General features: G+C 39.8%; 1 protein-coding gene across 1 annotated transcript in view; it reads left to right on the forward strand.

Annotated features, from left to right (window-relative positions):
- The window catches only part of dnah1 (dynein, axonemal, heavy chain 1), a gene marked incomplete at its 5' end in the record, with an annotated part of 293,077 nt that overhangs the window by 227,377 nt on the left and 43,154 nt on the right, over window positions 1-22,546 (forward strand). The window contains 7 exon segments of the mRNA XM_052017691.1: window positions 463-582; window positions 2,583-2,732; window positions 4,160-4,320; window positions 6,445-6,670; window positions 11,710-11,905; window positions 14,791-14,942; window positions 19,993-20,189. Coding sequence (XP_051873651.1) covers window positions 463-582; window positions 2,583-2,732; window positions 4,160-4,320; window positions 6,445-6,670; window positions 11,710-11,905; window positions 14,791-14,942; window positions 19,993-20,189 — 1,202 coding nt within the window.

The raw sequence follows: 22,546 nt of genomic DNA on the forward strand, positions 1-22,546 counted from the left end.
CCAGGTGAAGCAGAGATCATTTTATCCATGCCCAACAAGCCACCACCCCATGATTTGTCTCCACCCTGACCACTTTCAGTACCCCTTGAACAGCATAAGAGGGAAGTAGTAACCAGCAGCCATTTACCTCTGGATCTTGGTAAATGGCTATTTTGTAATCAGATTTCTCCATGAAGAATGGGGTAATGGAATACATTAATAGAACAAAATGTGAGCAGGAGGCCAGTCTCCAGAGGTGGGATTAAAATTTTAGTTGTGAAAGAAAGTTCCTTCACTTAGTCTTACAGCAACATTTTCTTTGAAACTTCTAGCTGTATGCTCTCCATCTGTTTTATCTTCCATGCCCCTCTGCATGATAAAAGTATTCCTGATGTCACTCCTGAATGTCCTAGCTATTTTTAAATGGTATATCATCTTGCTTCAAATTAAACACTATTTGCTATTAAATATTCTGTTTCATAGATTGCAGGTCTTCCCAAAGATGCACTATCAGTTGAGAATGGAATAATTGCACGGTATACTCAACGATGGCCTTTGTTTATTGATCCACAAGGTCAAGCAAATAAATGGATAAAAAATTTGGTAAGGGTAATCTGTACAACCATGTTAGCCACTAACTTATGAAAAGACTTGACAATTCACAGTAGTAAAAACTAATCAGCTTTGTTTGGTATGAAAAATATAAAATATGAAACCTATCGCAATTCGATTGAATTCGCTTTGAGGTTGATACTGTCACCTGACAACCAAATACTTTGGGAAGTTCACACGTACAGTTTCCTAATATCAACTGACACTGAGAAATGTTCAATGCCAGTTATATGAGCTTGAAACACCTTAACAGTGTTACAAATATTTTGATTTAGTTTATAGATATACAGGACTTGATCCCTATTTTTAGTCGATCCCAGGTAGTTTATAAGAAATGACCTTGGTTTCCTGTACATTTGGGAAAGCCAATCTCATGATTGCTGCCCACAGATCACTGCTGGAAATCATTGAAGCTGTAACACTCACTATCTGGATTTATAAGCAAAGAATGGCACATTTAGTGATGTATCAGAGGGAAACTAACACTCTTGTATAAAAGCAAAATATGGCTATAGTAAAACTGAAAATGGTGGAATTACTTATTAGGTCAACCAGCATCTATGGAGAGAAAAACAGTTAATGTTTCAGCTAGATGGCCTTTCATAGAGATCAGCAGCTTTCAGATATTTGGATGGTATGGCCAATTATAGGCAGTATCTCCAGGACAATAGATGAGAAGATAATAAGAGTATAATATTGCAGGTGTGCATTAAGTCACACCACTGTACAACTAAAACATGTAGTCTATTGCTGACAGTACTGATCAAGCAATCTTGAATTGAGAGTTCAAATTACAACATGGAAAGTTATGAAACTGAGTTTAATTGTCCATACTGTGCAGGTATCTGAAAGCTGCTGATCTCTATGAAAGACCATCTGAAACATTCACTGTTTTATTCTCCTTTGATGCTGCTGGAACAAGTAAACTCTTGTGTTCTTGGAAAACCTAACTGGTTAATTTGTATTTGTTAAAAAGTGGAACCTTCCACCATAGTCCGATCTGCACAACTCCAGTTTCATAACAGACTGATAACACCCTTGAATTAGCATAGTAGAATCAGTTTCCCAAACATCTGCTATAAAGCAGAAAGCCATCAACATCAATAGAGGATTGTTCAGGACAACAAGACATGAGCAATAAATGCATTCACATGCAAATAATTAAAAATAAATCTGTTCCCATTAATATCCCAACTTGCTTTTAATTCATATTTTTTTAAATGTTACAGAGCAATATGATAAATTTTCCAGCAAACCCAATAAGTTTTAAGAGGGAGTGGGAAGTGGGGCGCTGGTGTGTTAAAGGAAATGCAGAACCAGTGCCCCAGTATGTTAAAGGGAGAGTGGGAATTAGCACCAGGTGAACCAGATGCCAAACCATCGGGATTTCTGAACATGTGGATGGCAGATTGTGGGAGATTTACTGTATATAGGTGGTACTGCAGGAAACTCAAAACCAGATTTAAATTTTAGCAACATTTCATCTATGAACACCAATGCCTGCCATCCCAAAGTCTACACATCATCACACAGTATACAAGAATTCAAAATCTTTATTTTAAAAGTAGAATTCATTCTCCCAGGTACAGTTTGATACACTGGTACTTTCCAAAATTATTCCAGAATGCATATATTTCTACACCAAAATTAATGATAACTTGTCAAACAAGTTCCATGCTGGGCGAAAATTTATTATCTGCCCTTAAATTGTAGACTGCTGCTTTTTTGCACAACACGCTGCCATTCTGCATCAGATCTAAATCCCAACCTTATGGAATTGCTCTCTGCCCCAGTATTCTTCCTCTGCATGTACACCTGTAGTTCCTACCCAAAATCCAATCATCATAAAAAGTAAAGCACTAGGACTACCACAAAGTTCCATTTAACTACATTGGCAACAACAGTCATGGTTAAACTTTACTGTAGCAGAACAGACTTTCTACTGCGAAGAACCAATCTAATTAATTTGGTCATCTTCTTGTCTACTTAAGGAAAGAGACAACGGATTAGATATTTTCAAGATGTCTGACCGTGACTTTCTGCGGAGTCTGGAGAATGCCATACGTTTTGGGAAGCCTTGCCTTTTGGAGAATGTGAGGGAGGAACTGGATCCAGCCCTGGAGCCCATACTGTTGAAATTGGTACCAACAAAACAGTAGACAAACATTGACTGAAATATTCTGACTATATGCCCCTGGCACACAGTCCCTCACTCACCAGATGCACATAGTCAAGAAGTGATCCACTCCAACTATTAGTTGCCCGTTCATAATGAGAGGAAAATCATGATTTATATCCTGATGCAATAATTAGATGGCAAAGTCACCAGATTAGAAGCTCAGAGGCCTGGACTAATAATTTGGAATTCAAATCCCATCATTGCAGCTGTACAGTTTAAACCTGTTAACAATATAAAGGCTTTTGGGAAAAACCAGATTGTCATAAATACCCATCCTGTTCGCTAATGTCCTTTGGGCATGCAAATCTGATCTCCTTACCTGGTCAGGCCTCTATGTGACTAGATCCACAATATGATTCACTCTTAAATGGCTTAACAAGTCAGTCAGTTGTATCAAATTGCTTTGTTAAAACAGTAAAAGTATAAAATCTGATGGACCATACAGCATCAACACAGGCATTGAATTCAGACATGACAAAATTGCTCTCAGCCCATTTGGTTTTGCAAAGTCCTCTTCTCAATCTGGGGACTGGTGTTTAAATTGGGACAGGTGTCTGACAGGCTATTCATTATTGTACTTGCATAATTGTACCTTACGGGTAACAAGCCTGAATCCTCCATCACAATCCCTCCATTACATTCCTGTCCCATTGGCAGTAGAGACCCAGCTAGGAATACTGTGTGTACTGACAGGATAGAGTCATCCTGTGTCCTCAACATTGACTTCAGACCCCATGAAATCTCATGGCATCAGGCCAAAAATGGGCAAGCAGTCTTCCACCTGATCGCCACCTCCTTTCTGCCCCCCGCTGATAAATCAGTGTTCCTCCTTGTTGAACACCAAGTGAAGGAACCAATGACACAGAATGTATTCTGGTTGGGGCACTTCAATATACTTCACCAGGAGTGACTCAATAAACAAGAACACTGACTGAGCTGGTCGAGTCCTGATGGATGTCCCTTCTATTCATCCCTGCCAAACAGTCTGCAACAGGTAGTGTGTGAACCAACATTCAGGATAAATCCACTTCCCCTCATCATTACCAGTCTGCCTGTTGCAAGTGCAATTGTCCATTAAAGCATTGATATTAATGATCACCATACAGAATTCGTGGAGACAGACTCCTGTTTTATCATTGAGGAACCTCTATGTACTGTATGGCACAGCAGTTGTGTTAAATGGGATAGACTCAAACAGATCTGGCAGCTCAAAACAGCGCATCCATGAGACTCAATGGACCATAAGCAGCAGCAGAAACATGCTCCATCATAATTAAGATCCATATAATTTAATACTAACGAAAGCCAAAAGCAAATATATGACACAAATGCTTATGTATCAAATATGTGGATGTAATCACACCAAAGATTTTGTTTGCTGTTTTCCAGACCTTTAAGCAACAAGGGAGTACAGTTATAAAACTGGGAGATGCGGTTATCCCTTATCATGAAGATTTTAAAATGTATATCACCACCAAGCTGCCCAATCCTCACTACACTCCTGAGATATCAACGAGGGTCACTCTCATTAATTTCACACTATCTCCAAGGTAAATTGGCACAAAAGCCAAATACGGTTCATTCTGGAAATCCAAAACTAAAAACTGAAAATGCTAGATAAGCAAGTTTTAATAAACAGATAAAAGGAAGAGAGTAGAAGAGAACAAAAGGGAAGGTCATGGGATGGAAATCAGGAACAATTAAATGACAAGACGTATGATAGTGCAAATGAAAGTAGGTGGTAATGGGAGAAAAGGTCAGTCTGAAGGAGATGTTACTGGTGGGGAAACAAAATTATCTGAAATTACCCAGAGGAAAACATCATGAATGCTGGAAAGCAAGTACTGATTGTCCTAAATTGTACCCTTTTGACTTCAGAAATCCAGACCTGGTCTGATAGGTAACAAGTAATATTCATGCCATACAAGTACCAGGCAATGATGATATCTAACAGAAAATACAGCTGCCACCCCTGAATTTCAATGGCATTAACATCACTGAATCACCCACTATCAATATCCTGGTGGTTACCATTGACCAAAAACTGAACTGGAGTAGCCATATACACAATGTGACTGCAGCAGTAGGTCAGAGGCTAGGAATTCTGCGGTGAGTAACTCACCTAGTAACTCACCAAAGCCTGTCCACCATCTACAAGGCTCAAGTCAGGAGTGGGATGGAATACTCTCCACTTGCTTAGAAGAGTGCAGATTCAACAACACTCGAGAAGGTTAACACTATACAGGACATAACACCCAATTCACAATCATTCACTCACTCCACCACCAACACACAGTAGCAGCAGCTTGTACCATCTACAGGGTGCACTGCAGCAGCTCACAAGACTCCTTAGACAGCACCCTCCAAGCCCATGACCTCTACCAGCTAGAAGGACAAGGGCAGCAAAAGTGTGGGAACACCTCCACCTGAAAGTTTCCCTCCAGGCCACACACCACCTTGACTTGGAAATATATCACCATTTTTTCACCGTTGTTGGGTCAAAATCCCCCCTAACAGCAATGTAGTTGTACCCACATCTCAATGGTTCAAGAAGGTAGCTCACCACCACCTTCTTAAGGGCCATTAGGAATGTACAATTAAATGCTGACTCAGCCTGCAAAGCCCACATTTATTGAATGAATAAAACAAAATCTGCAGTGTGCCGAGCTAGAAAATGAGATGTTGTTTCTCAAATTTACTTTGAACTTCAGTGAGACAATTTAGGAAGCTGAGTACAGCAAGGTTTGAGTGGACAAAGGATTTAAGCGACGGGTGACTGGGTCACAATTACACAGGTGTTCCACAATGCAGTTATCTAATCAGCATTTAGGTTCCCCAGTGCAGAGAAGACCTAGGGGTCAGGTAACTTAATCTATTTATTTGTATTACAGGTCTAATACCTGGAATGGAAATGTTGTCTTTTGCCAATACAGACTGGGTTTGTATCTACTGGAGTTTAAAAGAAAGTGAGGGGACTTGACTGAAATGTACAAGATCCTGAGAGGTGTTGACGGAATGGATGTGGAGAGGATATTTCATCTTGTGAGAGAATCCAGAATTCAGTGTTTAAAAACAAAGGGGTGCCCATGTTAGACAGAGAAGAGGCAATTTTCTTTCTTTTAGAGGGTCATCATTCTTTGATACTACCTTTCACAATGGTGGTGGAAGCAGAGGCTTAGAATATTTTGCAGAGGTAGATAGATTCTTGAAAAGCAAGGTGTGAAAGGTTACTGTCAGTAGACAGGAATGTGGAGTTGAGATCACAATAAAATCAGCTGTGATCCTATTAAATGACATTGTTGGCCTGAGATGTATTTGTATGATCAATTAAAGACAGCAATTCCATTCCTTTTCTGTGTTTGTTAAAAGTTTCCCATGTCAATTGATATTTGTTTTCGGTTTGTATTTGCTAATAAGTTTAAATTCTTTCAGCTCCTTCTAGGATAACAAAGAACATTCACTAAAACATTTTAATTTCAGACATTTTTGATTTGAACTTATTTTCAATTCCATAAAGTAGTGAAATAAGGCAGGATCTTATGTTAAAACTATGTTTTGATTTCTCTATTCAAACTAAAGATACAGAACATTTCTGGCTTTAAGAAGCATGATAAGTATAATAACGTAAACTTATTTAGAAGGTTGTTAATTTTGTACACCTTATAATCCTGCAGTGGTCTGGAGGATCAGCTCCTGGGTCGTGTTGTGGCACAGGAGCGTCCAGATCTAGAGGACGCGAAGAATCAGCTGATCGTCAGCAATGCTAAAATGAGGAGCGAGCTTAAGGAGATAGAGGATCAGATACTTTTACGCCTGAGCACCTCTGAGGGCAATCCTGTAGATGATGTGGAATTAATCAAAGTTCTTGAGGCTTCTAAAGTTAAAGCAGGAGAAATCAAGGTTGGTATCGGTAGTGTTTTTCTGACAATAAACAGAATTTTTGAACTTGTCTCAAATGGTGAGAAATATGTATGAGACACCTTGAACGCACACTTGATACATTCAAGCATACAGACAAATGATGTGCACACAACAGCAGTCTTCCAATTATAATGTAATTAAGTTACCACAAATTTTGGCCTTGTCATATCCCATGAATGAACAAAAGAAATATTTTCATTTGTACTCATTAATGTGCATACTAAAATAAATCTGTTACTTTTATCATTCAATACCCACAGGGGTCAGCAGATTTCCCAGGTTAAGATCCAGGTTTCTACAAACATTAAAATGTTGTATGGAAGCAAAATTTAGTCAAATTCAACTAGCAACATTAATTCATTTATTTCCTTTCCTTTTTTGTTCATTCAAGAAAAGGCAGTTTTAGTATGCCAAACAGTTAAACCAGTAGAGTACAGCTTACTTTTTGTTAGTAATCAGATACTAAAAATTCAGCCCATGAGAACTAGCCTCAGACAGGATGGTGTAAAGACACCCGGCATGATTAAAATACTGTGAAATGACAGTTGAGCTCCTTGAAGGCCAATGGCCATCCATACGTGGAGAGAAGATAAGCAGTAGAAAGTTTGCCTTTGTTGATCTGATCTCTTCTGCTGGATATGTTCAGGATAAAAGGTCAAAACTCAATCACCAAACAAGAAATCATGGTTGAAACATGAATCACAAGAAGGCCAAGTATAAAAGGTAAACTTGAAGAAGTTGGTGTTGATGTGAACCATTACAAGTAGAACTACTTTGGGTTTGCAGAGGATTTTCAGTGGGAAAAATTGGGAGACCTCAAAACAGAAGATAGATGTAGAAAGGCATGCAGTCAAGAGAGAGGAGTTAGATTTCTGGTACGTAAATGCTCAGTCAAATGATTCTTACAGTGCAAGTCATTTACAAACCAAATCATTTCAATCCAATATCAACCTCTTGGAAATCCCTCATCTGCGTATGTGCATCAGCCAGTAACAATACAGTTAAGGAAATCTTTGAAATTTACAGAAGAAGAAGCAATTGCTCAGATAACAATGAAAGAAAGTTGTCAGATAACAAGTTATTTTACAAGGTGATTAGAATGCATAAGTTGGTACCAAAAAACAGAGTTGCAAGTATGAACTGTGGGAAACCAGTGACAGTGGCCTGAGATAACATTATACTTGGCAACACATATTACCAGTAAAACCCAGCTAGGGTTTTCATGCATGATAAAGGTGGGTGTTTAAATAAAAATAAGGTGGAATTGGCGATATTAAGGAAATAATCACAGTTGTGAGAAGTGATGATAACTTACAAACATCATCAGATAGGCTTTTGCAAATAAAAAAATAATGCAAATGTTGGAATTCTGAGGTAGAAACATAAACTGCTGGAAACACTCAGCTGGTAAGGCAGCATCTGTGCTAAGAGAAATATTTCAGGTCAAACATCCTTCTTGAGAAGTAGGAAAGTGAGATAAGAATTTAATTTTAAGTTGTGAAACAGGTCAAGACAGGCAACTAGAAGCTCAAGGTTATGCTGCTGGACTTCAATTCTCCATCCACTCCCATTGATCTATCTGTCTGTGGCCTCCTGTATTGTTCAATGAGGCCCAATGTAAGCTTGAGGAAGAGCATATCAACTTCATTCTGGGTACCTTGCAGCCTTCAGCATGGTGTTAACTTCAACAACTTCTCCTGTTGCTGTGCTGTAATGTTCTATGTTTGATCAGAACTGGTCAGTTCTGCTGTAAGATTATCCATCTGCGATACTTAACTCAGTTTTTCTCTCTCCGCACACTGCCTGATCTGCTCAGCATTTCTAGCATTCCTCATTTGCTTTCAGATCTCAGCAGCAACTCTGATCTGCATTTCACAGCAGTTACATATCCCTTTGTGTTTCCTCCCCTCTAAATACCTTCATTAATAGATCAACCAGACAGCTCCTTAAACAGTAGAATTACCTCAGCAACCCTAGACTCACACTTTCAGAGGTATTCCCTTTGTCCTCCCCCACCTTCTCTACAACTTAAAAGTAACTTTATTTTTCTCATTTTCCCAGTTCTGATAAAGGGCCTTCATCCTGAAGTAGTCATTCTTTCCCTTCCCAGGGACACTGCCTGACCGCTGAGTGTTTCCAGCATTTTCTGTTTTTATAACATGTGAGGCATTATGAGTTGAACTAAGCAGCAAAAAGGGGACAACCACACAATTTTGGAAGTGTAGTAAAGACCTCCAAACAGTCTGAAAGAAATAGATGAGCAAATTTGCAGACAAATTTCTGCAAAAAGTGCATTAGTAATAGTGGGGGCATTTCAATTATTCTTATATTAATTGGATGCAATCAGTGTAAAAGGCAAAAAGAATACAGAATCTCTCAATTGCATTCAGAAGAATTTTTTAACCACTTTGTAGCTAGACCAACAAGATGGGATTCAATTCCCAATATAATTTCAGGGAATGTTGAAAGAAAATATGGAAATGGAAGCTGGGCAAATGGAAGGATATATGTGGAAGAGCATTTTTGTGGCAGTGATATAAGTAATTGTGGAAAACTACAAAGATAGAATAGTATTAAGACTTCTAAGGGGGAAGGAAATTTTATTAAGCTGAAGTGATTTTGCAAAAGTGAACTAGTAACAGCTACCTGATATTAGATCAGCGTCAGAGCAGTGGGATTGACGAAGGAGATTCAGGAAGTTTGGGTAAAGAAGGACTGTCAAATCTAGAGCCCACTGTATGAAAATAAAATTAGGAAAGTAAATAGAGGAAAAGAAACAGGCAAGGAAATCAAAGAAAGTTCAAAGACATGTTTTTATGTGCATGAAAAGCAGAAGGATAACTAAGAGAAGGTCATATTAGATACCAAAAAAGTAACCTCTTTGTGAAGATGAAGGGTCTCAGTAGGATTCTTGCTGAAAATTCACAGAAGAGGGGTACAATGGTAGTGTGCTGGTGAAATAGGAAGATTATGAAATCTTGGATGGGATAAACATAGAAGAGAGGCAGTATTAAAGGATTTAACATGTTTGAAAGTAGATAAATTGACAGACCCTGATGAACATATTGCAGGCTGCTACTACGAGAAAGGGAGGAAATTGTGGAAGTTCTGACTATGACCTTCCAATCCTTCCTGGCTACACAACAGAAGTCAGAGGCCCAGAGGACTACTAACAGTATACTGTTTAAAAAGGGAGAAAGAGTTAAACAGAGTAATTGCATGCCAGTTAGTTTAATTTTGATGTGGACAGTATAAGCCATTTAGGAAGACAGGAGATTAATCAAGGACCGTCAGCATGGATTTGTTCAGAAAGGGTGGTGTCTCACTAACAATTGAATGTTTTTGAGGCAGTAACAAGGATGGTCAATGGAACAAGTGAATTTAATGTAGTTCATATATAACAAAAAGAGCCAAATTTATTGGAAAATCTCAAGGATCCCACAACATAGGCTAAGCAGCATCATAACTGGAGAGCAATTTGAACCACTCCTCGTGTGAACTAACTTACAAAGCATAGCAGACAGACACACTTAAGTGACTAAAAAGTAATATAATATTTGGTTAGAAGAACCAAGGGAAGAAATCATCTGTGGGTGAACAACAAATTATGGAATTATGAAATTATGGATTTGTGATGCACTGTGAACATTAGAAGCTAAATGTAATGACTCAGATTTGCAGTCTTAAGAATGTGAGAAATGGAGTAAGAAAGGTGAAAGGAGACAGCATTTTAGACAGATGTGAAGAAATTTGACATGGATTTGAGAACAAGCACTTGAGGAATCAGCCATTGATAATTCACAAATTTCATAAAACAATGCATAACATTTCAGGATAATTTGCAGCAAGACTTGTCTGCAATTCCAATGATTTTTTTTGTCAATCCAACTAATTTTCTTTGATCTGTAGAACTGCAGAGTCACTGATAGAAATCAGTAGATATTCCTGATAAACTATGCAAGCACAAAAATCCTAAAATTGGTGAAATAATGACAAACTCTGATAGTTTGACTGTTGTAATAATCATTAAATGTGCGTTATTAGATATAATTGGAAGTCCAATGATATAACTGCAAGAATGCAGATAATAAATGCAAATGGATATTAATAGAAGTGCAGGAAATATTAATGGAAGAATAGTGATATTAGATGTCAATGAAAGTTCATCAAGGTTAATAAAAAGTTGCTGATATTAATTAAGTACAAGGACATTAAGGCAAGTAACATGCAATTCATGCCTGGACAGTAATATTAAAGGATGGGTTATCTTAGAAGATAAGTAATAATGTATGTGCACCAATGTTAATGAAAATGCTTTGATAATGGCGGAAGTACAGTGACATTCATGTGAGTGTGTTATCAGCCTAAAGACAGTCTTGTGAGTGCAGTTATGTTAACGAGAGTGCAGCAATGATATAGAAAGTGTGATAGCATTGTGAGTGGAATGATATTGTTGTAAATGAAATTTCATTAATGTGAGTGCAGTGACATTAATGCAAGTGCAGTAATACTGCTGGATGTCCAGCAGAAATAATGGAAAATCAACAATCTGAATGGGCAAAATCAAGCTGATCGATTATCAATGGTTTTCAAGGCAGTCGTTGGTTATCAACTATTCGGGCACATCTCAGACTTCTGTGCATGTTCAGTGAAAGGCAGAAGTCCAAGCTGACCCAGAAGCCAAATGTACCTTAGGGAAGTATGGCATATGATCAGCAACTTCATTCATTTAGAAAGCAAAAAATTGCAGATGTTGAAAATCTGAAGTAAAAGCAAAAAGCACTGGGAATGCTCAGCAGGTCAGGCAGCATCTGTGGACAGAGAAACACAATTAATATTTCAGGTCAGTGACATTCATCAGAACTTAAGATGAAGAATCATTGACCTAAAATGTTAACTCTGTTTCTCTCACCACAAATGCTCCCTTACCTGCTGAGGATGCCCTACATGGGCTCCTTCTGTTATCATAAATTTTCTATGATTCTGCAGTGCTAAAAATCTAATTTATTTTTCCACAGATGAAAGTGACAATAGCAGAACAAACAGAGAAGGATATTGATATCACTCGGCTCCAATATGTTCCTGTTGCTGTCAGGACACAGATCCTGTTTTTCTGTGTTTCTGATTTATCCAATGTGGACCCAATGTATCAGTATTCTTTGGAATGGTTCCTCAGCATCTTCATGGCAGGCATTGCAAATTCTGAGCGAGCAGGTACGTCAACCAAGTCAACTTTGCAATTCTAAATTGCATTTGCTTCAAGCTAATGTAATACCCTTTTCCATAGTTTATTTTCTATTGCTTAAGTCATGACAGACAATGCTACAAGTCAAGGGTTTCAAACCAGTGTGGCCAAATATTATTTCTCAGTCAGTGCTGAAGGCTTTGGTTCCGCAGGGTGAGGAACCTACCTTTATGTGCTTGTTGGTCAAGAGCCAAAGTATGGGAGTAGTTTCCTGCCTATGTGTCACTATGACAATAGTCTCTGAAAATGAAAGCAGACGAATCAAACTTGAATACAACATCAAGTAAAATAACGTCAATTAAAAGGCAGACAACAATAAATGTTATGTGACTTCCACATAAAATTCAAAAATCTGGCAACAAATGAATAAATAGCAGATTTGGCTAACAGGTCTTTCAACAGTCTCATAATCAGGGGAAGACTTAAGCTTTCTTTCTCAGGGCAAGAAAATCATTGAATTTCTTTTGGCCCTACAATAAAATATTTTTTTTAATGAAACTTACCTGAGGTCTTGATCTGCTTCACTACTGGTTTGCTCTGGAAGGAAATTGTCTGCTGATTCTTACTCAGGCTGTGTTGTAAAAATTGCATAAAAACAGAAAATGCTGGAATCACTCAGCTGATCAGAGTCATAGAGTACAGAATTAGGCTCTTCAGCCCACCGTGTCAATCTTTTTGCCCATCTCCACCAATCCCATTTGCCCACATTTGGTCCATATCCTTCTCTGCCTTGCCTACTTAATTGTCTGGCGAAATGTCTCTTAAACATGGTGATTGTATCTGATTCCACGACCTCCTCTGGCAGTGAGTTCCAAATATCAACCACTCTCTGTGTAAAAAAATCTTACTGCTCAGATCCCTTTAAAATTCCTTTTTCTCATCTTGAAGCTATGCCCTCTTATATTTGATACTCCTACCATAGGTAAAAAGATTCTATCTACCCTATTAATTCCCCTCATAATCTTGCATACCTCTATCAGGTCACCACTCAGTCCCCCTCACTCCAGAGAAAACAAACCCAGCCTATTCAGTCTCTCCCCATAACAAAAGTCCTCTGATCTGAGCAATATCTTGGTCAATTTCCTTTGCAGTCTCTCCAGTACAATCATATCCTTCGTATAGTGTGGTGACCGGAACTGTGCACAAGGTCAGGCAACATCTGTGGAAAGAGAAATTAACTCTATGTTTCAGGCCCTGGACCCTTGATTTTTTAGTTTTTATTTTCATTTAATGACAAAAATTGCAATCAGTCCTGTTGACGTGATTGAGATTCAAACTAGATTTATTGAAAAGAAACCTTAATGGCTTTGGATAGGTCTCCTACCTGCCTGTCCAGGAAAACAGATGAAACTTAAAAAACAATGGCTCCAGAGTGATTAGGCTACGTCAGTGGCTTTAACTGCTCCCACACCTGTGTTCCATCTTTCTCAATAACAGTAGTTATTCATATTCAAGTGCCAAAGATGGGAATCTTTTAGAGGACTAGCTTTATCAAAAAAGGAAGAGAGAAACAGGATCACAAAGTGATCAAAACAAGATCTCAAAGATCACAGGTTTGAATATTCTTCTAGAAGAACAATACTTGAATAATTGAGGGGAGGTGACTTATGCAAGGCCATGATTTAAACGTCAATATTAGTTTTCAATCTTACTGCTGATTGTGTGATGCATTAATTGATAATTGTCACTTTACTGTGAGTCCTGATCAAAGTAAACTTTATATGATTTTCTGTTTTGGAGTAAGTTTTGCCATCTAACTGTTGCAGGTATTCACTGTCAACAACGATAATTGATTACGCACAAAGAGAATCTGTATTAACTGACAATTACTTTTATTGGTTCAGTTAAAAACAAACATGCAAGTCATACAAAACTAAATATCTGTGCACACACCCACTAGGTTTCTCTGACCCTCCCTTAACAGTCAAAGAATAGAAAAGGTAATACTCAGGATTAGGAATTCACGCTGGCCAGGCGTTCCTCTTGATCCCAAAATAATCTTCACATATCCAGCATGGGGTCACCACTTCTGCAATGGTTGGTCTCCAGGGTTTTCGCTGCTCATACACCTGAAAACCTCCATTTTTATCCTCTTTCTTATAAGATCGAACTGTTGTGTTTCGATTTCATTGGCTCAGGCTTATCTGGCTAGCCTGTGTCAGCTTCTCATTGGATCTGACCCAAGGCTACAAGCAGTTGTTTATTGCTCTTCTGCCAGATTTATGCCTCATGTCACTTTCTTTGTTCTCCCTGAGACAGACCAGTTCAAGCCAGTTTAACCGGGTCAGCCAAACACTGGGCTCAGGCTTCTTCAGGTTCTTTCCATAAGCCTGCCATTTCTACTAACCAAATAAACAGCTCCTATTTAGAAATGATCTCTTGTTTAGAAGATTTTTTTAGGGACCTCATTGTGTCCACTTTCACTTGCTCTGAGCAAGAACCAGTTCACAAAACAGTTCACACAATGGTGGCTGTCAGAACAGTAGGAAAATGGCAGCCTCCATTCCTTCCACCACATGGCAAGAACAAAGACATTTGTTTGTCTGCTTCCAATGTCCTTGGCTCATTCCAGTCAGCTGGTTTGCAGATTTTAATTTCTTTATGGCCAACATAATGTACCCAACACAGTTCCATGAATAACCAGAGTGGATATTGTGAATTCAAGCACAAAGGTCAATCAACATTCCCTGTTTATGCTCCACTAATCAAATAATTGCATATGCTGACCCTTCTAACCAAACTTCTGTTCCTGTTATATGATGGTCTATACTAGGAGTGCTAAGCCATAAGATTTAACATTTAAATTAAGCAGAGGTGGCTCACATAGACAACAACCTGTTTTCTTTTCCCCAAGATACTGTGGAGAAGAGGATACAACTTATCAATAATTACTTCACCTACAGCCTGTACCTCAATGTCTGCAGGAGCCTATTTGAGAAGCACAAGCTCATGTTTGCTTTCCTGGTGTGCGTGAGGATCATGATGAATGATGACAGGATTGACATGGTCAGTAACACATTCATAAATTCCTATGGGCTTTCCAGTGAGTTGTTATATTAAATCACAGAAATCTCAGCTAAGATGATGGACAATTGTTCCACTGTGTCCTTGCACCACTGTTAGCTTCTCAGTAAAACTTCCAACTCTAATATCAGGCATTCGACCTTGCAGTACAGAAGGAAATTATTCTTTACAAATGCTATTAAGTATCACCTCAATATTACAGGATTGCTCAGGGTGCACTGGCTCGTGTTGCTGAGGTACAGTATTTTCAGAGTACACTAACTCTATATTATCTGGGCTAAAGTTTCCTTGGTGCACACAAACCCCAGTATCTCCTTTGTTTTCAGGGTTTACTAACAGCAACAATAACTTGCATTTATATTGTGCTTTTAAGAGAATGTCCCAAAGTGCTTCACAGGACCATAGTTAAAAGATGTGACACTTAAGCGCATAAAGATAAATTGGAGCAAATGACCAATAGCCTGGTCAAGGAAGTAGGTTTTTAAGAAGCACTCTAATGCTGGAGAGAGCTGAGGAGAGCAGAAAGCATGGCTGACAATGGTAGACTGATTAAAATAGAAGATCTGCAAGACAGTTGACAGAATAGTGTAGAGATCTGGGAGAGTTGTAAAGCTGGAGGAAGTTATAGAGTGCTCCAGGTACATGATGGACACTAATAACGTTAATCGTACCTTTTCTTCTGATACTGTTCCTCTCCCAATCACAAATCCCCTCCAATAACACATTACCATTGCAATGGTTTATTTTGTTTTGCTCATACAAAATAATTTAGAGATCCCAAAGATTCTATCCTTGGCCAACTTCTATTAACTAAGTGCCCACCTACATGCTACTTTTTAGTGGTATCACATGAAAACAAAGCAACTGGTTTCACACATCTGCTGATTGCATCCAACTCTACCCCACACCACCTCTCTCAACCCCTCCAGTATCTCTGGTTTATCATGCTGCTTGCCAGATATTCAGTCACAAAAAGACAAATACTTCCTCCAACTAAATATCAAATAAGCCATTATTACTGAGCTGAGAAAGTGGCCCCTGAAGAGAGAAAATTGGCTCATGCAACTGCTGTTTAGAAGAATGAATGGTGATTTCATTGAGATATAAAAGATACTGAGGCATTGGCAGGATGGATACTGGGAGGCTACAAAATCCATAGGATGGTGACTTTATCACAGATTAAGGGATTAGACATTTGGACAAAGATAAAAGTATTCTTTTTACTTGGGGTTGTACACTGTTCCAGAGCGCTTTAGATGCCCAGTCAATTAATGCAGTTAATGCTAGGGTTGTTAGATTTTTAGATACTAAAGGAATCAAGGAATGAAGCAATAAAGTTGATTTGAGATACAAGATCAGCCTGATGTTACTGAAAGGTGGAGCAAACTCATGGAGCCCTTTAGCCTACTTACACTTCTGTTTCTTATTCAGCTTCCATTTCTTCTCTTCATACACCACAGCATCTGCATCTGCTTCCCTTTCCTGTCTGAGGCTGAACCAGACCATTTGCAACCTTGGTCTCCAATTTCTCTTTATGACCTTTCATAAGAAATAGGAAAAGTCAGAGATAAAGAAAATATGTTCTGAGAGGCAGGGAAAGGCAAGGAAGAGAGGAGGGAACAAAAGTGATGGTCTGTGATAAGGGGAACTTGTATATGCTACCTGACCCACTGAGTTCCTCCAGCTTTTTGTGTGTTGTTCCAGATTCCAGCATCTGCGGTCTCTTGTGTCTCCAGCATCCCTTTTACCATTTCATCTTTCCTGCCTTCCACCTTATCACAGATATATGCTTCCTGCCCCACTAATTTCCTCCAGCCTCCTCTGTGTGGCAAAGGGATGATGGAGTCAGGTGAATAGGCTTAGGAAAGTCATAAGTGAATAATAAAATGTCAGATTGGAAGAGGCATAAATAGAAGGCAAATACAATGTGAGATTTCCAGAAGAAGCAAAGAATTGTGAATCCTGGAAATGTGAGATTAAATAGATTGGAACTTCTGATTATCAGAAATTGTTTAATTTAATGTTGAATTTGAAAGGCTGTATTGTGCCTAATTGGAAAATGAGATATTGTTCCTTGATCTTTCGATGGGCTTCATTGGAAGAGTACCAATGATGGAAAGGATAGGGTGGGAATGAGAAGCAGAACTGAAAGCTCAGGGCCACACAGGCAGACTGAACATAGGAATAAATCAATTAGGTTTAGGTTTAGGTTTAGGTTTATTATTGTCACTTGTACCAAGGTACAGTGAAAAGCTTGTCTTACAAACCGATCGTACAGGTCAATTCATTACACAGTGCAGTTACATTGAGTTAGTACAAAGTACATTGATGTAGTACAGGTAAAAACAATAACAGTACAGAGTAAAGTGTCACAGCTATAGAGAAAGTGCAGTGCAATAAGGTGCAAGGTCACAACAAGGTAGATCGTGAGGTCATAGTCCACCTCTTTGTATAAGGGAGCTGTTCAAAGGTCTTATCACAGTGGGGTAGAAGCTGTCCCTAAGTCCGGTGGTACGTGCCTTCAGGCTCCTGTATCTTCTACCCAATGGAAGAGGAGAGAAGAGAGAATGTCTCGGGTGGGTGGGGTCTTTGATAATGCTGGCTGCTACACCAAGACAATGAGAGGTAAAGACAGAGTCCAAGGAGGGGAGGCTGGTGTCTGTAATGCACTGGGCTGTGTCCACAACTCTCTGCGGCTTCTTGCGGTCCTGGGCAGAGCAGTTGCCGTACCAAGCCGTGATACATCCAGATAGGATGCTTTCTATGGTGCATCAGTAAAAGTTGGTGAAAGTCAAAGGGGAGAAACCAAATTTCTTTAGCCTCCTGAGGAAGTAGAGGCGCTGGTAAGCTTTCTTGGCCATGGCTTCTACGCGATTTGACCAGGACAGGCTGTTGGTGATGTTCACTCCCAGGAACTTGAAGCTGTCAACCCTCTCAACCTCAGCACCATTGATGTAGACAGATGCATGTACACTGCCCCCTTTCCTGAAGTCAATGATCAGCTCTTTTGTTTAGTTGACATTGAGGGAAAGGTTGTTGTCATGACACCATTCCACTAAGCTCTCTATCTCCTTCCTGTACTCCGACTTATCGCTGTTTGAGATACGGCCCACAACAGTGGTATCATCTGCAAACTTGTAGATGGAGTTAGAGCAGAATCTGGCCACACAGTCATGAGTGTATAAGGAGTAGAGTAGAGGGCTGAGGATGCAGCCTTGTGGGGAACCAGTGTTGAGAATAATCATGCCGGAGGTATAGCTGCCTAACCTCACTCCATCAGTGGCTGCCATCAGTGGAACCAGTCTAAATCTTCGTAGCACTCACTCTGTTGGAAGCAGTAGTAAGCCATCTGATCCTTTGAGCTTGCTCTGCCATTTATCAAGATCATGACTGATCTTTACCTCTGCATCATTTTCCTCCCCATCCTTGTATTCCTTTTTCCCCTTTAATATCCAGAAATCTATCAATTTCTGTTTTGAATGAACTCAGTAACTAAGTCCACCAGGGTAGATAATTTAAAAGATTCACCACCCTGTGAGTGAAGAAATATCTCCTCACCTTGGCCCTAAATAGTCCAGCCCTTCTTCTGGGATGGTGTTTCCTCTTCTAGACTCCTCAGCCAGGGGAACCACTTTCCCTGCATCTACTGTCAAGCCCTGTAAGAACTTTGTAAGTTTTAATGAAGTCACCTCCCACTTTTCTAAACTTGAGAGAATATCGGCCAAATCTATTCAATCTCTACTCATAAACCTGCCATCAGTGGAACCAGTCTAAATCTTCATAGCACTCGCTCTATTGGAAGTATACCCTTTTTTAGATAAGGTCCTATACAACTGCAGAAAGACAACTTCACCCTTGTACTCAAACCTCTTTGTAATAAAGGCCGATATCTATTTGCTTTCATAATTGCTGCACTTGCAGAGCAGAAACCCAATGTGCATTTGGTTTCCCTAATGCAGAGGAGTTCATCAACTGCACTGCACTATATTGGAAGAATTGCAAGTGAATCACTGCTTCACCTGCAAAGAGTGTTTGGGGTCCTGGATGATGGGCAGGGAAGAAGTAAAATGGTGTGTTATACAATTGCACAAGAAGCTGCTATGAGAGGGGAGTACCTTTGGTGGAGATTGAAGAGTTAACCAGACTGTCCCAAAGACATGTGGGCCCAACCATGATGTGGCTATTTCTCAGTTTCCATTCTGGCATAAAGAGACAGCACACAACATCTTGGTGCTATACTGGAAGCTTGGATGTATGGGATGCCAGTTAAGGCTGCACTTGTTGCACAGTGTGTGCAGACATACAGGCTCATAATGTTGCCATCAAAACTCTGCATGTCAGTGTTCAAAGAGGTTCTGGGAGTGTCACATCACATCTCAACAGGTCACAAGGATTTAAAGGGCTATTCTGGGGGAATGTATTGACTACCAAGATACTCTAGGTATGGTTGTACACCAGCTGCACATTCAGGGAGTGAAAGCCCATGCAGTTGTGGAACATATTGGCACTTAAATGTTGCACCATCAAAACTACACAAATGCAGAAAATAACACTTTGCATTCGCAATTCTGGAGAATCTACATACTCCCATTTGCTCTCTCCCAAGAGAAAAAAGCATTCTGTAAGAGTACAGAGCATCCAGCTTCCCTTTTGCAGCAGAGTGATGTGAGCGTGGTCCAGAGCCTGCTCAATGGCTGTACAGTGCGTAGCATGTTGACCTTCTCTTTAGAGAAGCACAGCATCCCAACATTAAGAGCTGATGGATATCACAATCTCCCTGATCTGCAAACTTATATGTAACATGTTCAAGTATTGCATAATCTTGGTGGCTTCTGAATATTGCAAAAGTGTGAGTAATGTAAGAAAAGCGTATGCACCTATCACTTAGCAAATTGGTACCTACAGCACCAAGGAAGCAAATACTACTTGCCTGTTAGTTTTAAAAATGTAGTCTGCTTAAAAAAATATTTACCTAAAATGTTAATTTGGTGCTTTTTCTTTCTCCTTCCCTAATTTGATTACAATTGAACAGGATGAATGGCATTACCTGCTCTCTGGAGGATCTATCCACACTTTGAGCCCCAACCCAGCCCCTGACTGGCTCTCAGATAGAGCATGGAGAGACATCCAGAGTCTTACTAGCCTTCAGAGCTTCTCCAAGTTTATAGAGGATTTTGTTGACAATCTGGAAGGTTTCCAAATAATCTTTGACAGTCCGGAGCCTCACAGGTGAACTTTAAGAATTCTTTGGTTGACATACTTATTCATATATTATTTCCCACAAGAATGTGCCGCGGTTACCAATGTCTTCCTGCACTGACCTTGGCAGAGTATGCCAGGTCATTGGGAATGTGGGCTCAGGAGGCACAGCACTCTTCCAAACACCAGTGGTCATTATAGGCAGTCTACTGGAGTCTTCTGCTGCTGTTCAGGAGATATCTTTTTAACTCTTCCTCTTCACCCCACTCCACCCCACCCCATCCCATCCTCTCCCTCCCTGGCCCTTGAAATTGATATGAATCATAAGAGGAAAGACTTGAAAATCAATCATCCTCACTACTTTAGGAAACTTCTCAAATATGGTTGTAGAATGGTATCAACAAGTCATGGGCACAGATTTCAAATTCTTCCTTTCAGCTAGGTAACTGAAACTGTAAAACATAAAACAGTACAGCACAAGAGCAGGCCCTTTGGCCCACCGTGTCTGTGCTGACCATGATGCAAATTTAAACTAATCCCATCTGCCTGCACAAGGTCCATATCCCTCTTTTCCCTGCCTGTTCATGTGCCTGTCTAAATGCCTCTTAAACATTGCTATCTTATCTCACATCACCTCCCCTGACAGCACATTCCAGGCACCTACCACTCTCTATGTAAAAACAAAACTTGCTTCGTAAATCTCTTTTAAACTTTCCCTCTCTCAACAAACCTATGCCCTCTAGTATTTGACATTTTCATTTGGGGAAAATCATCTGTATTTACTTTGGAAAAGGTAATGGAAGCTAGGGAGTTCAGGGAAGAGAACAGTGATGTGCTGAAACTATTGACATTATAAAAGAGGAGGTGTTGTCAGTCTTGAGTGTATCCTAGGATGTTCTGGGATGCAAGGGAAGAAATTGTTGGGGCACTAGCAGAGATTTTTGTACCTTTCTTAGTCACGGGTGAGGTACCAGAAGTCTTAGTCATCCTCTAATGTTGTGCCTTTATTTAAGAAGAGTTGCAATGACAGACCAGGGAACTACAGGCTGACGAGCCTAACATCAGTAGTGGGAAAGTTACTGGAGGGGATTCTGAGAGGTAGGATCTATCTGTACTTGGAAAGGCAAGGACTAATTAGAGAGGGTCAGCATAGCTTTGTGCATGGGAAATCAGGTCTCACGAATTTGATTGAGTTTTGTGAAGAGGTGGTGAAGTGGATGGAGCAGTAGTCATTGTCCATGTGGACTTTAGCAAGCTTTTTGTCAAGGCCTGGCATAATAGACTGGTCTGGAAGGTTAGATCACATGAGATCCAGAGTGAGTTAGCCAATTGAATACAAAACTGGTGGAAAGAGTCAGAGGGTGGTAGTAGAGCTTTGTTTTTCAGATTGTGACCAGTGGTGTGCTGGAGGGATTGGTGCTGGACCCCTTGTTATTTTTCATATATATTAACAATTTGGATAATAATGTTGGTGGCATGATTAGTAAATTTGCAGATGTCTCCAAAATTGGTGGTGTGGTGGGCAGTGAAGAAGGTTGTCTACAGTTACAATGGGATCTAGATCAACTAGGAAAGTGGGCAAAGGAATGGCAGATGAAATTTAACTCTGATGAATGTGAAGTGATTTGTTTTGGTAAGTTAAACCAGGGCAGGATATACACAGTGAATGACAAGGCCCTTGAGAGTGTTATAGAACAGAGAGGCCAGTGGGTACAAGTATATACTGTAGTTCCCTGAAAGTGGTAACACGGATAGACAAGATAGTACAGAAATTGTATGCCATGCTTGTCTTCATTGGACGGGCATTGAGTATAAGACTTGGGATGTCACATTACAGCTGTACAAGACATTGGTGACACCACACCTGGAATATTGTGTGCAGTTCTAATCACCATACTATAGAAAGGATACGGTTAAACTATAGAGGATGCGGTAGATATTCACAAGTATGTTGCCAGGACTGGAGGGCTTAAATTATACGGAGAGAAAGGATGGGCTGGGATTGTTTTCCCTGAGCAAAGGAGGCTGAGGGATGACCTTATAGAGGTTTATAAAATCATGAAGTACATGGATAATGTGGATTGCACAGTCTTTTTCCCAAAATAGGGGAGTCTAAGACTGCAGGGTATAGGTTTAAGGTGAGAGGGGAAAGATTTAAACGGGACCTGAGGGGTAACTTTTTCACACAGAGGGCAGTGGGTATGTGGAACGAGCTGCCAGAGGAAGTGGTAGAGGTGGGTACAATTACAATGTTTAAAAGACATTTAGACAAGTACATGGATAGGAAAGGTTCAGAGGTATGTGGGCCAAATGCAAGCAAATGGGACTAGCTCAGGAAGGTACCTTGGTCGGCATGGACAACTTGGGCTGAAGGGCCTGTGTCTGTG

Source organism: Pristis pectinata, chromosome 6 (assembly GCF_009764475.1).
Source record: "Pristis pectinata isolate sPriPec2 chromosome 6, sPriPec2.1.pri, whole genome shotgun sequence".
NCBI classification, from domain to species: Eukaryota; Metazoa; Chordata; class Chondrichthyes; order Rhinopristiformes; family Pristidae; genus Pristis; species Pristis pectinata.